This window comes from Oncorhynchus mykiss, chromosome 30 (assembly GCF_013265735.2).
Source record: "Oncorhynchus mykiss isolate Arlee chromosome 30, USDA_OmykA_1.1, whole genome shotgun sequence".
NCBI classification, from domain to species: domain Eukaryota; kingdom Metazoa; phylum Chordata; class Actinopteri; order Salmoniformes; family Salmonidae; genus Oncorhynchus; species Oncorhynchus mykiss.
Window position 1 is genome coordinate 803650 of NC_050570.1, and position 13944 is coordinate 817593.

The following is a 13944-nucleotide window of genomic DNA, read 5'->3' on the forward strand; positions in this document are numbered from 1 at the left end:
ATCTGATCATGTTGCTACAGATCTCTAGTTGCTACAGCTCTGATCTGATCACGTTGCTACAGCTCTGATCTGATCACGTTGCTACAGCTCTAATCTGATCACGTTGCTCAGCTCATCAGACTGTAACTGTTGTTCAACAATCAGACTAACTGTTGTTCAACCATCAGACTGTTGTTCAACCATCAGACTGTTGTTCAACCATCAGACTGTAACTGTTGTTCAACCATCAGACTGTTGTTCAACCATCAGACTGTAACTGTTGTTCAACCATCAGACTCTAACTGTTGTTCAACCATGTCAGTCCCAAATTCCCCAGACATTCCCAGTCTATTGGATGAGGTCAGGGATGATATCATCCTCTGTGTGCTATGTCAGAGATTTATATTTCAAACGTACCTTTTTGTGTGTTCTCTGCATCCTTCGTCGTCAATTTGATGTCATCCTCTTTGTGTGCTCTTTGCATCCTCAGTGGCCAGTTTGCCATCGTGAAGCGTGTCCGGGACAAGTGCTCGGGTCTGGAGTATGCTGCCAAGTTTGTGAAGAAGTGTCAGAGCCGGGCCAGCAGGAGGGGAGTGAGGAGGGAAGACATAGAGAGAGAGGTGGACATCCTACAGCTGATCACACATCCCAACATTGTAGCGTTGCATGATGTCTACGAGACCCGCACTGACGTGGTGCTCATACTGGAACTGTGAGTGAAGAGGGACACGCACGCACGCAAGCATCCATCCAGACAGTCTGGTTGCTGTTCAGCCATTACATTCCACTCTTTCAAATCAAATCAAATGTTATTTGTCACATACACATGGTTAGCAGATGTATGTTAGCGAGTGTAGCGAAATGCTTGTGCTTCTAGTTCCGACAATGCAGTAATAACCAACAAGTAATCTAACCTAACAATTCCACAACAACTACCTTATACACACAAGTGCAAAGAGATAAAGATGTACATAAAGATATATGAATGAGTGATGGTACAGAGCGGCATAGGCAAGATGCAGTAGATGGTATCGAGTACAGTATATACATATGAGATGAGTAATGTAGGGTATGTAAACATTATATTAAGGGGCATTGTTTAAAGTGGCTAGTGATACATTTTTACATCAATGTTTCCATTATTAAAGTGGCTGGAGTTGAGTCAGTATGTTGGCAGCAGCCTCTCAATGTCTATTAGACTATTAGACCATCTATTAGACTGGATAGACAGTATATAGACCATATATTAGACTGGATAGACAGTATATAGACCATCTATTAGACTGGATAGACAGTATATAGACCATCTATTAGACTGGATAGACAGTATATAGACCATCTATTAGACTGGATAGACAGTATATAGACCATATATTAGACTGGATGTATATATATATAATCTATTAGACTGGATGTATATATATAATCTATTAGACTGGATGTATGTATATAATCTATTAGACTGGATAGACAGTATATAGACCATCTATTAGACTGGATGTATATATATAATCTATTAGACTGGATGTATATATATAATCTATTAGACTGGATGTATATATATAATCTATTAGACTGGATGTATATATAGACCATCTATTAGACTGGATGTATATATATAATCTATTAGACTGGATGTATATATATAATCTCTTAGACTGGATATACAGTCTATAGACCATCTATTAGACTGGATAGACAGTATATAGACCATCTATTAGACTGGATAGACAGTATATAGACCATCTATTAGACTGGATGTATATATATATAATCTATTAGACTGGATGTATATATATAATCTATTAGACTGGATATACAGTATATAGACCATCTATTAGACTGGATGTATATATATATATAATCTATTAGACTGGATGTATATATATAATCTATTAGACTGGATAGACAGTATATAGACCATCTATTAGACTGTTTGTATATATATATAATATATTAGACTGGATGTATATATATATATATAATCTATTAGACTGGATGTATATATATAATCTATTAGACTGGATGTATATATATATATAATCTATTAGACTGGATGTATATATATAATCTATTAGACTGGATAGACAGTATATAGACCATCTATTAGACTGTTTGTATATATATATAATATATTAGACTGGATGTATATATATATATATAATCTATTAGACTGGATGTATATATATATAATCTATTAGACTGGATAGACAGTATATAGACCATCTATTAGACTGGATGTATATATATAATCTATTAGACTGGATGTATATATATATAATATATTAGACTGGATGTATATATATAATCTATTAGACTGGATGTATATATATATAATCTATTAGACTGGATAGACAGTATATAGACCATCTATTAGACTGGATGTATATATATAATCTATTAGACTGGATGTATATATATAATCTATTAGACTGGATGTATATATATAATCTATTAGACTGGATGTATATATATAATCTATTAGACTGGATGTATATATAGACCATCTATTAGACTGGATGTATATATATAATCTATTAGACTGGATGTATATATATAATCTCTTAGACTGGATATACAGTCTATAGACCATCTATTAGACTGGATATACAGTATATAGACCATCTATTAGACTGGATAGACAGTATATAGACCATATATTAGACTGGATGTATATATATATAATCTATTAGACTGGATGTATATATAGACCATCTATTAGACTGGATGTATATATATAATCTATTAGACTGGATGTATATATATAATCTCTTAGACTGGATATACAGTATATAGACCATCTATTAGACTGGATAGACAGTATATAGACCATATATTAGACTGGATAGACAGTATATAGACCATCTATTAGACTGGATAGACAGTATATAGACCATCTATTAGACTGGATAGACAGTATATAGACCATCTATTAGACTGGATAGACAGTATATAGACCATCTATTAGACTGGATAGACAGTATATAGACCATATATTAGACTGGATAGACAGTATATAGACCATCTATTAGACTGGATAGACAGTATATAGACCATATATTAGACTGGATGTATATATATATAATCTATTAGACTGGATGTATATATATAATCTATTAGACTGGATGTATGTATATAATCTATTAGACTGGATAGACAGTATATAGACCATCTATTAGACTGGATAGACAGTATATAGACCATCTATTAGACTGGATAGACAGTATATAGACCATCTATTAGACTGGATAGACAGTATATAGACCATCTATTAGACTGGATAGACAGTATATAGACCATATATTAGACTGGATAGACAGTATATAGACCATCTATTAGACTGGATAGACAGTATATAGACCATATATTAGACTGGATGTATATATATATAATCTATTAGACTGGATGTATATATATAATCTATTAGACTGGATGTATGTATATAATCTATTAGACTGGATAGACAGTATATAGACCATCTATTAGACTGGATAGACAGTATATAGACCATCTATTAGACTGGATAGACAGTATATAGACCATCTATTAGACTGGATAGACAGTATATAGACCATCTATTAGACTGGATAGACAGTATATAGACCATCTATTAGATTGGATGTATATATATAATCTATTAGACTGGATGTATATATATAATATATTAGATTGGATGTATATATATAGACCATCTATTAGACTGGATGTATATATATAATCTATTAGACTGGATATACAGTCTATAGACCATCTATTAGACTGGATAGACAGTATATAGACCATCTATTAGACTGGATAGACAGTATATAGACCATATATTAGACTGGATAGACAGTACATAGACCATCTATTAAACTTATATATCTCTAACACCTGAGAGTCCAGTCTGTGAGAGTCCAGTCTGTGAGAGCCCAGTCTGTGAGAGTCCAGCCTGTGAGAGTCCAGCCTGTGAGAGTCCAGTCTGTGAGAGTCCAGCCTGTGAGAGTCCAGCCTGTGAGAGTCCAGCCTGTGAGAGTCCAGCCTGCGTATGTCCAGCCTGTGAGAGTCCAGCCTGTGAGAGTCCAGCCTGTGAGAGTCCAGCCTGTGAGAGTCCAGCCTGTGAGAGTACAATCTGTTAGAGAAGAGCAGACATTAGTGTGATAAAATCTAGAGAGGATGTTTTGTCCATGGTAATATCTGCTGGCCCTGTCTAACAGAGGATGTGATGTCCATGGTGTTATCAGCTGTCTAAATCAAAATTGAATTTGTCACATCCTTCGTAAACAACAGGTGTAGATTAACAGTGAAATGCTAACAGGTCCTTCCCAACAATGCAGAGAGAAAATTAACAACATGAGGAATAGCTACATTTTCCCCCAGCATCCGACTTCCCATAACAGACTCAATCGGTTAGTTAGGGGACTAAATCACCTCTAGCCTCAACATTTAAATGGTCTGGGAAATAATGGTAAGTTTTGCAACTAAAGACACCCTTCTAGCTAACTGACCACCGATTTCCAAAGCAATTTATGTAAGTTAAGTTGTGAGAGTTTAAAAAGAAAAACAACATAGTTACACATTTTGTGGGACAGGCTGTATATTGTAAAATTGGACTGCGCAACAGACCACACAATTTAATATCCAACTTTTTACCTAACGAATTTCAGCCAAGTCATTTTAAAAACAATTATTTTTACCGGAAGGTCTAGAGAAACTATCTAGTAAACACTTCAGATTCGAGGTTGGTGTCTCTTTTTTGAACAAAATGAAACTAATATATCTTGTGATTGAACAAAATAGTAAGGTGGCCGATAACTGGGGATCGTACGTGTACTACCATTACTACCACTACCAGTACTACTACTACTACTACCATTACTAATACTACTACTACTACCATTACTAATACTACTACTACACTACTACCATTACTACCACTACCATTACTACTATTACTACTACTACTACTACCACTACCATTACTACCATTACTACCAGTACTACTACTACTACTACCATTACTAATACTACTACTACTACCATTACTACTATTACTACTACTACCACTACCATTGCTACTATTACTACTACTACCAGTACTACTACTACCATTACTAATACTACTACTACTACCATTTCTACCATTACTACCACTACCAGTACTACTACTACTACCATTACTACCATTACTAATACTACTACTACTACCATTACTAATACTAATACTACTACCATTACTACTATTACTACTACCATTACTACCATTACCAGTACTACTACTACTACTACTACCATTACTAATACTAATACCACTACCATTACTAATTTTTATTTATTTATTTCACCTTTATTTAACCAGGTAGGCAAGTTGAGAACAAGTTCTCATTTACAATTGCGACCTGGCCAAGATAAAGCAAAGCAGTTCGACACATACAATGACACAGAGTTACACATGGAGTAAAACAAACATACAGTCAAAAATACAATATAAACAAGTCTATATACGATGTGAGCAAATGAGGTGAGATAAGGGAGGTAAAGGCAAAAAAAGGCCATGGTGGCAAAGTAAATACAATATAGCAAGTAAAACACTGGAATGGTAGATTTGCAATGGAAAAATGTGCAAAGTAGAAATAAAAATAATGGGGTGCAAAGGAGCAAAATAAATAAATTTATTAAATACAGTAGGGAAAGAGGTAGTTGTTTGGGCTAAATTATAGGTGGGCTATGTACAGGTGCAGTAATCTGTGAGCTGCTCTGACAGTTGGTGCTTAAAGCTAGTGAGGGAGATGTGTTTCCAGTTTCAGAGATTTTTGTAGTTCGTTCCAGTCATTGGCAGCAGAGAACTGGAAGGAGAGGCGGCCAAAGAAAGAATTGGTTTTGGGGGTGACGAGAGAGATATACCTGCTGGAGCGTGTGCTACAGGTGGGAGATGCTATGGTGACCAGCGAGCTGAGATAAGGGGGGACATTACCTAGCAGGGTCTTGTAGATGACATGGAGCCAGTGGGTTTGGAAACGAGTATGAAGCGAGGGCCAGCCAACGAGAGCGTACAGGTCGCAATGGTGGGTAGTATATGGGGCTTTGGTGACAAAACAGATTGCACTGTGATAGACTGCATCCAATTTGTTGAGTAGGGTATTGGAGGCTATTTTATAAATGACATCGCCAAAGTCGAGGATTGGTAGGATGGTCAGTTTTACAAGGGTATGTTTGGCAGCATGAGTGAAGGATGCTTTGTTGCGAAATAGGATGCCAATTCTAGATTTAACTTTGGATTGGAGATGTTTGATATGGGTCTGGAAGGAGAGTTTACAGTCTAACTAAACACTTAAGTATTTGTAGTTGTCCACGTATTCTAAGTCAGAGCCGTCCAGAGTAGTGATGTTGGACAGGCGGGCAGGTGCAGGTAGCGATCGGTTGAAGAGCATGCATTTAGTTTTACTTGTATTTAAGAGCAATTGGAGGCCACGGAAGGAGAGTTGTATGGCATTGAAGCTTGCCTGGAGGGTTGTTAACACAGTGTCCAAAGAAGGGCCAGAAGTATACAGAATGGTGTCGTCTGCGTAGAGGTGGATCAGAGACTCACCAGCAGCAAGAGCGACCTCATTGATGTATACAGAGAAGAGAGTCGGTCCAAGAATTGAACCCTGTGGCACCCCCATAGAGACTGCCAGAGGTCCGGACAGCAGACCCTCCGATTTGACACTCTATCAGAGACGTAGTTGGTGAACAAGGCGAGGCAATCATTTGAGAAACCTAGGCTGTCGAGTCTGCCGATGAGGATGTGGTGATTGACAGAGTCGAAAGCCTTGGTCAGATCAATGAATACGGCTGCACAGTAATGTTTCTTATCGATGGCGGTTAAGATATCGTTTATGACCTTGAGCGTGGCTGAGGTGCACCCATGACCAGCTCTGAAACCAGATTGCATAGCAGAGAAGGTATGGTGAGATTCTAAATGGTCGGTAATCTGTTTGTTGACTTGGCTTTCGAAGACCTTAGAAAGGCATGGTAGGATAGATATAGGTCTGTAGCAGTTTGGGTCAAGAGTGTCCCCCCCTTTGAAGAGGGGGATGACCGCAGCTGCTTTCCAATCTTTGGGAATCTCAGACGACACAAAAGAGAGGTTGAACAGCCTAGTAATAGGGGTGGCAACAATTTCGGCAGATAATTTTAGAAAGAAAGGGTCCAGATTGTCTAGCCCGGCTGATTTGTAGGGGTCCAGATTTTCAGCTCTTTCAGAACATCAGCTGAACGGATTTGGGAGAAGGAGAAATGGGGAAGGCTTGGGCGAGTTGCTGTGGGGGGTGCAGTGCTGTTGACTGGGGTAGGAGTAGCCAGGTGGAAAGCATGGCCAGCCGTAGAAAAATGCTTTTTGAAATTCTCAATAATGGGTGATTTTTCAGTGGTGACAGTGTTTCCTATCTTCAGTGCAGTGGGCATCTGGGAGGAGGTGTTCTTATTCTCCATGGACTTTACAGTGTCCCAGAACTTTTTTGAGTTAGTGTTGCAGGAAGCAAATTTCTGCTTGAAAAAGCTTGGCTTTTCTAACTACCTGTGTATAATGGTTTCTAGCTTCCCTGAACAGCTGCATATCACAGGGGCTGTTCGATGCTAATGCAGAACACCATAGGATGTTCTTGTGTTGGTTAAGGGCAGTCAGGTCTGGGGAGAACCAAGGGCTATATCTGTTCCTGGTTCAAAATTTCTTGAATGGGGCATGTTTATTTAAGATGGTTAGGAAGGCATTTAAACAAAATATCCAGGCATCCTCTACTGACGGGATGAGATCAATATCCTTCCAGGATACCCCGGCCAGGTCGATTAGAAAGGCCTGCTCGCTGAAGTGTTTCAGGGAGCGTTTGACAGTGATGAGTGGAGGTCGTTTGACTGCTGACCCATTACGGATGCAGGCAATGAGGCAGTGATCACTGAGATCTTGGTTGAAGACAGCAGAGGTGTATTTAGAGGGCAAGTTGGTTAGGATCATATCTATGAGGGTGCCCGTGTTTAAGTCTTTGGGGAGGTACCTGGTAGGTTCATTGATAATTTGTGTGAGATTGAGGGCATCAAGTTTAGATTGTAGGATGGCTGGGGTGTTAAGCATGTTCCAGTTTAGGTCGCCTAGCAGCACGAGCTCTGAAGATAGATGGGGGGAAATCAGCTCACATATGGTGTCCAGAGCACAGCTGGGGGCAGAGGGTGGTCTATAGCAGGCGGCAACGGTGAGAGACTTGTTTTTAGAGAGGTGGATTTTTAAAAGTAGAATTTCAAATTGTTTGGGTACAGACCTGGATAGTAGGACAGAACTCTGCAGGCTATCTTTGCAGTAGATTGCAACACCACCCCCTTTGGCAGTTCTATCTTGTCTGAAAATGTTGTAGTTTGGGATTAAAATTTCAGAATTTTTGGTGGTCTTCCTAAGCCAGGATTCAGACACAGCTAGAACATCCGGGTTGGCAGAGTGTGCTAAAGCAGTGAATAGAACAAACTTAGGGAGGAGGCTTCTAATGTTAACATGCATGAAACCAAGGCTATTACGGTTACAGAAGTCATCAAAAGAGAGCGCCTGGGGAATAGTAGTGGAGCTAGGCACTGCAGGGCCTGGATTCACCTCTACATCGCCAGAGGAACAGAGGAGGAGTAGAATAAGGGTACGGCTAAAAGCAATAAGAATTGGTCGTCTAGAACATCTGGAACAGAGAGTAAAAGGAGGTTTCTGAGGGTGATACAATAGCTTCAAGGTATAATTTACAGACAAAGGTATGGTAGGATGTGAATACAGTGGAGGTAAACCTAGGTATTGAGTGATGAAGAGAGAGATATTGTCTCTAGAAACATCATTGAAACCAGGAGATGTCATTGCATGTGTGGGTGGTGGAACTAATAGGTTGGATAAGGTATAGTGAGCAGGACTAGAGGCTCTACAGTGAAATAAGCCAATAAACACTAACCAGAACAGCAATGGACAAGGCATATTAACATTAAGGAGAGGCATGCTTAGTCGAGTGATCAAAAGGGTCCAGTGAGTAGAGAGGTTGGTTGGGGGTCACAGCGATTTAGACAGCTAGCCAGGCCATCGGTAGCAAGCTAGCATAAGATGGAGGTCTGTTGTTAGCCACCTCTTGCGTTCCGTCAGTAGATTAGTGGGGTTCCTTGTGGTAGAGGGGATTAATCCAAATCACACAACAACAACAAAAAACAATAGATATAGTACCACTACCACTACTACTACTACCATTACTACCATTACTAATACTACTACTACTAACAGTACTACTATTACTACTACTACTACTACTACTACCATTACTAATACTACTACCACTACCATTACTAATACCACTACCACTACCATTACTACCACTACCAGTACTACTACTACCATTACTACTACTACTACTACTACTACCACTACTACTACTACCATTACTACCATTACTACCACTACCAGTACTACTACTACCATTACTAATACTACTACTACTACCATTAATACCATTACTACCACTACCAGTACTACTACTACAATTACTACTACTACTACTACCACTACCAGTACTACTACTACTACTACCATTACTACTACTACTACTACTACTACCATTACTACCATTACTACCAGTACCAGTACTACTACTACTACTACCATTACTAATACAAAATGCTACTACCATTACTACCACTACCAGTACTACTACTACCATTACTAATACTACTACTACTACCATTACTACTATTACTACTACCATTACCACTACCATTACTAATACCACTACCACTACCATTACTACCACGACCAGTACTACCACTACCAGTACTACTACTACCACTACTACTATTACTAATACTACCACTACTACCATTACTACCACTACCAGTACTACTACTACCATTACTAATACTACTACTACTACCAGTACTACTATTACTACTACCATTACCACTACCATTACTAATACCACTACCACTACCATTACTACCACTACCATTACTACCACTACCAGTACTACTACTACCACTACTACTATTACTAATACTACTACTACTACCATTACTACCACTACCAGTACTACTACTACCATTACTAATACTACTACTACTACCATTACTACTATTACTACTACCATTACCACTACCATTACTAATACCACTACCACTACCATTACTACCAAGACCAGTACTACTACTACCATTACTAATAATACTACCACTACCATTACTACCACTACCAGTACTACTACTACCATTACTACCATTACTAATACTACTACTACTGTCATTACTACTATTACTACTACTACTACCACTACCCTTACTACTACTACTACTACTATCATCACTACCATTACTACCACTACCAGTACTACTACTACTACTACCATTACTACCATTACTACCACTACCAGTACTACTACCATTACTACCATTACTAATACTACTACCATTACTACTATTACCACTACTACTACCACTACCATTACTACCATTACTACCACGACCTGTACTACTACTACTACCATTACTAATACTACTACCATTACTACCAGTACTACTACTACTACCATTACTACCACTGCCAGTACTACTACTACCATTACCAATACTACTACTACCATTACTACTATTACTACTACTACTACTACTACTACTACGACTACTACCATTACTACTATTACCACTACTACTACCACTGCCATTACTACCATTACTACCACTACCATTACTACTACTACCATTACTACTACTACTACTACCACTACCATTACTAATACTACTACTACTACCATTACTACTGCTACTACCACTACCATTACTACCACTACCAGTACTACTACTACCATTACTAATAATACTACCACTACCATTACTAATACTACTACTACTACCATTACTAATACTACTACTACTACCATTACTAATCCTACTACTCTTATTTTCAAATGTCTTTTTACTGTTGTTTTATTTCTTTACCTACACACACACACACACAAACACACACACACACACACACACACACACACACACACACACACACACACACACACACACACACACACACACACACACACACACACACACACAACCTTTTTTTCACACTATTGGTTAGAGCCTGTAAGTAAGCATTTCACTGTACGGTCTACTACACCTGTTGTATTTGGCGCACGTGACAAATAAACTTTGATTTGATATGATTTCACTCTGTAATAATAACTAGGCTACTTTTATTTTATTTCAAACAACACGGTTTGAAATTTGACTGAAAAAAAGAGGTGGAAGTATACATTATTCCTCATAAATCAAACACATAAACACTTTACTTTTTAGCAGATGAACTTCCCTGAACATTGTCCACATGATGAAATGAACTATGACCTTTAAAAACAGAGAAGAAGGATAGGAGTACATGTCATTTACTGGTTTTAGATTGATGAAATGAACTATGACCTTTAAAAACAGAGAAGAAGGATAGGAGTACATGTCATTGACTGGTTTTAGATTGTCTGGGGGCATATTTTTCGTTGCTATATCACTGACAACGATTCAAGTGATCCTGCATTGTTGGTTAAAGCGTTTCACGGTACGATCTAGATATACACCTGTTGTATTCGGTGCATGTGAAAAATAACATTTGATTATATTTTTAATTTTTTAAAATTTGTATTTATGTGGTTTCTATCTCCTATCTGTAATCCATTTTGGGGGGGGGGGAGCCTTTTAGAAAAGTGAATGAATGAATCTGGTTTTTAGAGCCTTTTAGAAAAGTGAATGAATGAATCTGGTTTAAAACTTTAAAATAAGACAACTTTTAATCCTTTTTCATATTGAATTAAGCTTAGTAGATATAGGAGTGGTTTTGTTTACTCAGGAATTGGATCGTAGTGCGGGGGGGAGGAAGGTAGAGGGGAAACAATGGGTATATGAGGGTATTGTGTGAAAATGTTGTCTCTAGGTCTCCTGTTTTTGTTTTGAGTTATTAATGGCACAAACGTTATCTAAAGTACATGTTGTCGGCATTGTATATTACCAACTTCTTCCTATGTTTTGTCAATTCTACTTCTTCCTATGTACTACAGGAATGACAATCTTTGACTCATTTAGATTTATGGCCGGTAGACACAATGCTTTTTCAGAATTTAACATATTTTCATGGAATGTGAAGTGCATGGCATGTCACATTTTAAAAGGAAACACATAATACAAGAAATGAACATGTGACAGCCCTGTTGCAGGAAACTCATTTAATGGGACAAGACATGGAACTAACTAAAAAAAGATTGGGATAAAGAAATATATGAAACATCTTACTCACCCAAAGCAAGGGGAGTGGCAGTGCTGTTCAAGAATACTGTTAAGCACAATAAATACTATAGAGGGCATGGTGTGGCCTGTCAGTTAGTGTTATAGAAGGCATGGTGCGACAGACAGCCTGTCAGTAAGTGTTATAGAGGGCATGGTGTGACAGACAGCCAGTCAGTAAGTGTTATAGAAGGCATGGTGTGGCCTGTCAGTAAGTGTTATAGAAGGCATGGTGCGACAGACAGCCTGTCAGTAAGTGTTATAGAGGGCATGGTGTGACAGACAGCCAGTCAGTAAGTGTTATAGAAGGCATGGTGTGGCCTGTCAGTAAGTGTTATAGAAGGCATGGTGCGACAGACAGCCTGTCAGTTAGTGTTATATAGGGCATGGTGTGACAGACAGCCTGTCAGTAAGTGTTATAGCAGGGCATGGTGTGATAGACAGCCTGTCAGTAAGTGTTATAGCAGGGCATGGTGTGATAGACAGCCTGTCAGTAACTGTTATAGAAGGCATGGTGTGACAGACAGCCTGTCAGTAAGTGTTATAGAAGGCATGGTGTGATAGACAGCCTGTCAGTAAGTGTTATAGCAGGGCATGGTGTGACAGACAGCCTGTCAGTAACTGTTATAGAAGGCATGGTGTGACAGACAGCCTGTCAGTAAGTGTTGTAGCAGGGCATGGTGTGGCCTGTCAGTTAGTGTTATAGAGGGCATGGTGTGGCCTGTCAGTAAGTGTTATAGAGGGCATGGTGTGACAGACATTGTGTCAGTAAGTGTTATAGAAGGCATGGTGTGACAGGCATCCTGTCAGTAAGTGTTATAGCAGGGCATGGTGTGACAGACAGCCTGTCAGTAAGTGTTATAGCAGGGCATGGTGTGACAGACAGCCAGTCAGTAAGTGTTATAGAGGGCATGGTGTGACAGACAGCCTGTCAGTAAGTGTTATAGAAGGCATGGTGTGACAGGCACTCTGTCAGTTAGTGTTATAGAAGGCATGGTGTGACAGACAGCCTGTCAGTAACTGTTATAGAAGGCATGGTGTGACAGACAGCCTGTCAGTTAGTGTTATAGAAGGCATGGTGTGACAGACAGCCTGTCAGTAAGTGTTATAGCAGGGCATGGTGTGATAGACAGCCTGTCAGTAACTGTTATAGAAGGCATGGTGTGACAGACAGCCTGTCAGTTAGTGTTATAGAAGGCATGGTGTGATAGACAGCCTGTCAGTAAGTGTTATAGCAGGGCATGGTGTGACAGACAGCCTGTCAGTAACTGTTATAGAAGACATGGTGTGACAGACAGCCTGTCAGTAAGTGTTATAGCAGGGCATGGTGTGGCCTGTCAGTTAGTGTTATAGAGGGCATGGTGTGGCCTGTCAGTAAGTGTTATAGAGGGCATGGTGTGACAGACATTGTGTCAGTAAGTGTTATAGAAGGCATGGTGTGACAGGCAGCCTGTCAGTAAGTGTTATAGCAGGGCATGGTGTGACAGACAGCCTGTCAGTAAGTGTTATAGCAGGGCATGGTGTGACAGACAGCCAGTCAGTAAGTGTTATAGAGGGCATGGTGTGACAGACAGCCTGTCAGTAAGTGTTATAGAAGGCATGGTGTGACAGGCACTCTGTCAGTTAGTGTTATAGAAGGCATGGTGTGACAGACAGCCTGTCAGTTAGACAGCCTCACACTGA

The 13944-nt window shown here is 39.1% G+C and overlaps 1 protein-coding gene across 2 annotated transcripts in view; it reads left to right on the forward strand.

Annotated features, from left to right (window-relative positions):
- Positions 1-13944, forward strand: part of dapk2b (death-associated protein kinase 2b) — a 45607-nt gene that overhangs the window by 13812 nt on the left and 17851 nt on the right. For both annotated transcript variants that reach the window (XR_005040880.1, XM_036968769.1), the window contains exon 3: positions 470-691. Coding sequence is in view for 1 of the 2 variants with exons in the window: in XM_036968769.1 (XP_036824664.1) it covers positions 470-691 (222 nt within the window). In the remaining variant the exon portion in view is untranslated. The remainder of the gene's footprint in view (positions 1-469; positions 692-13944) is intronic.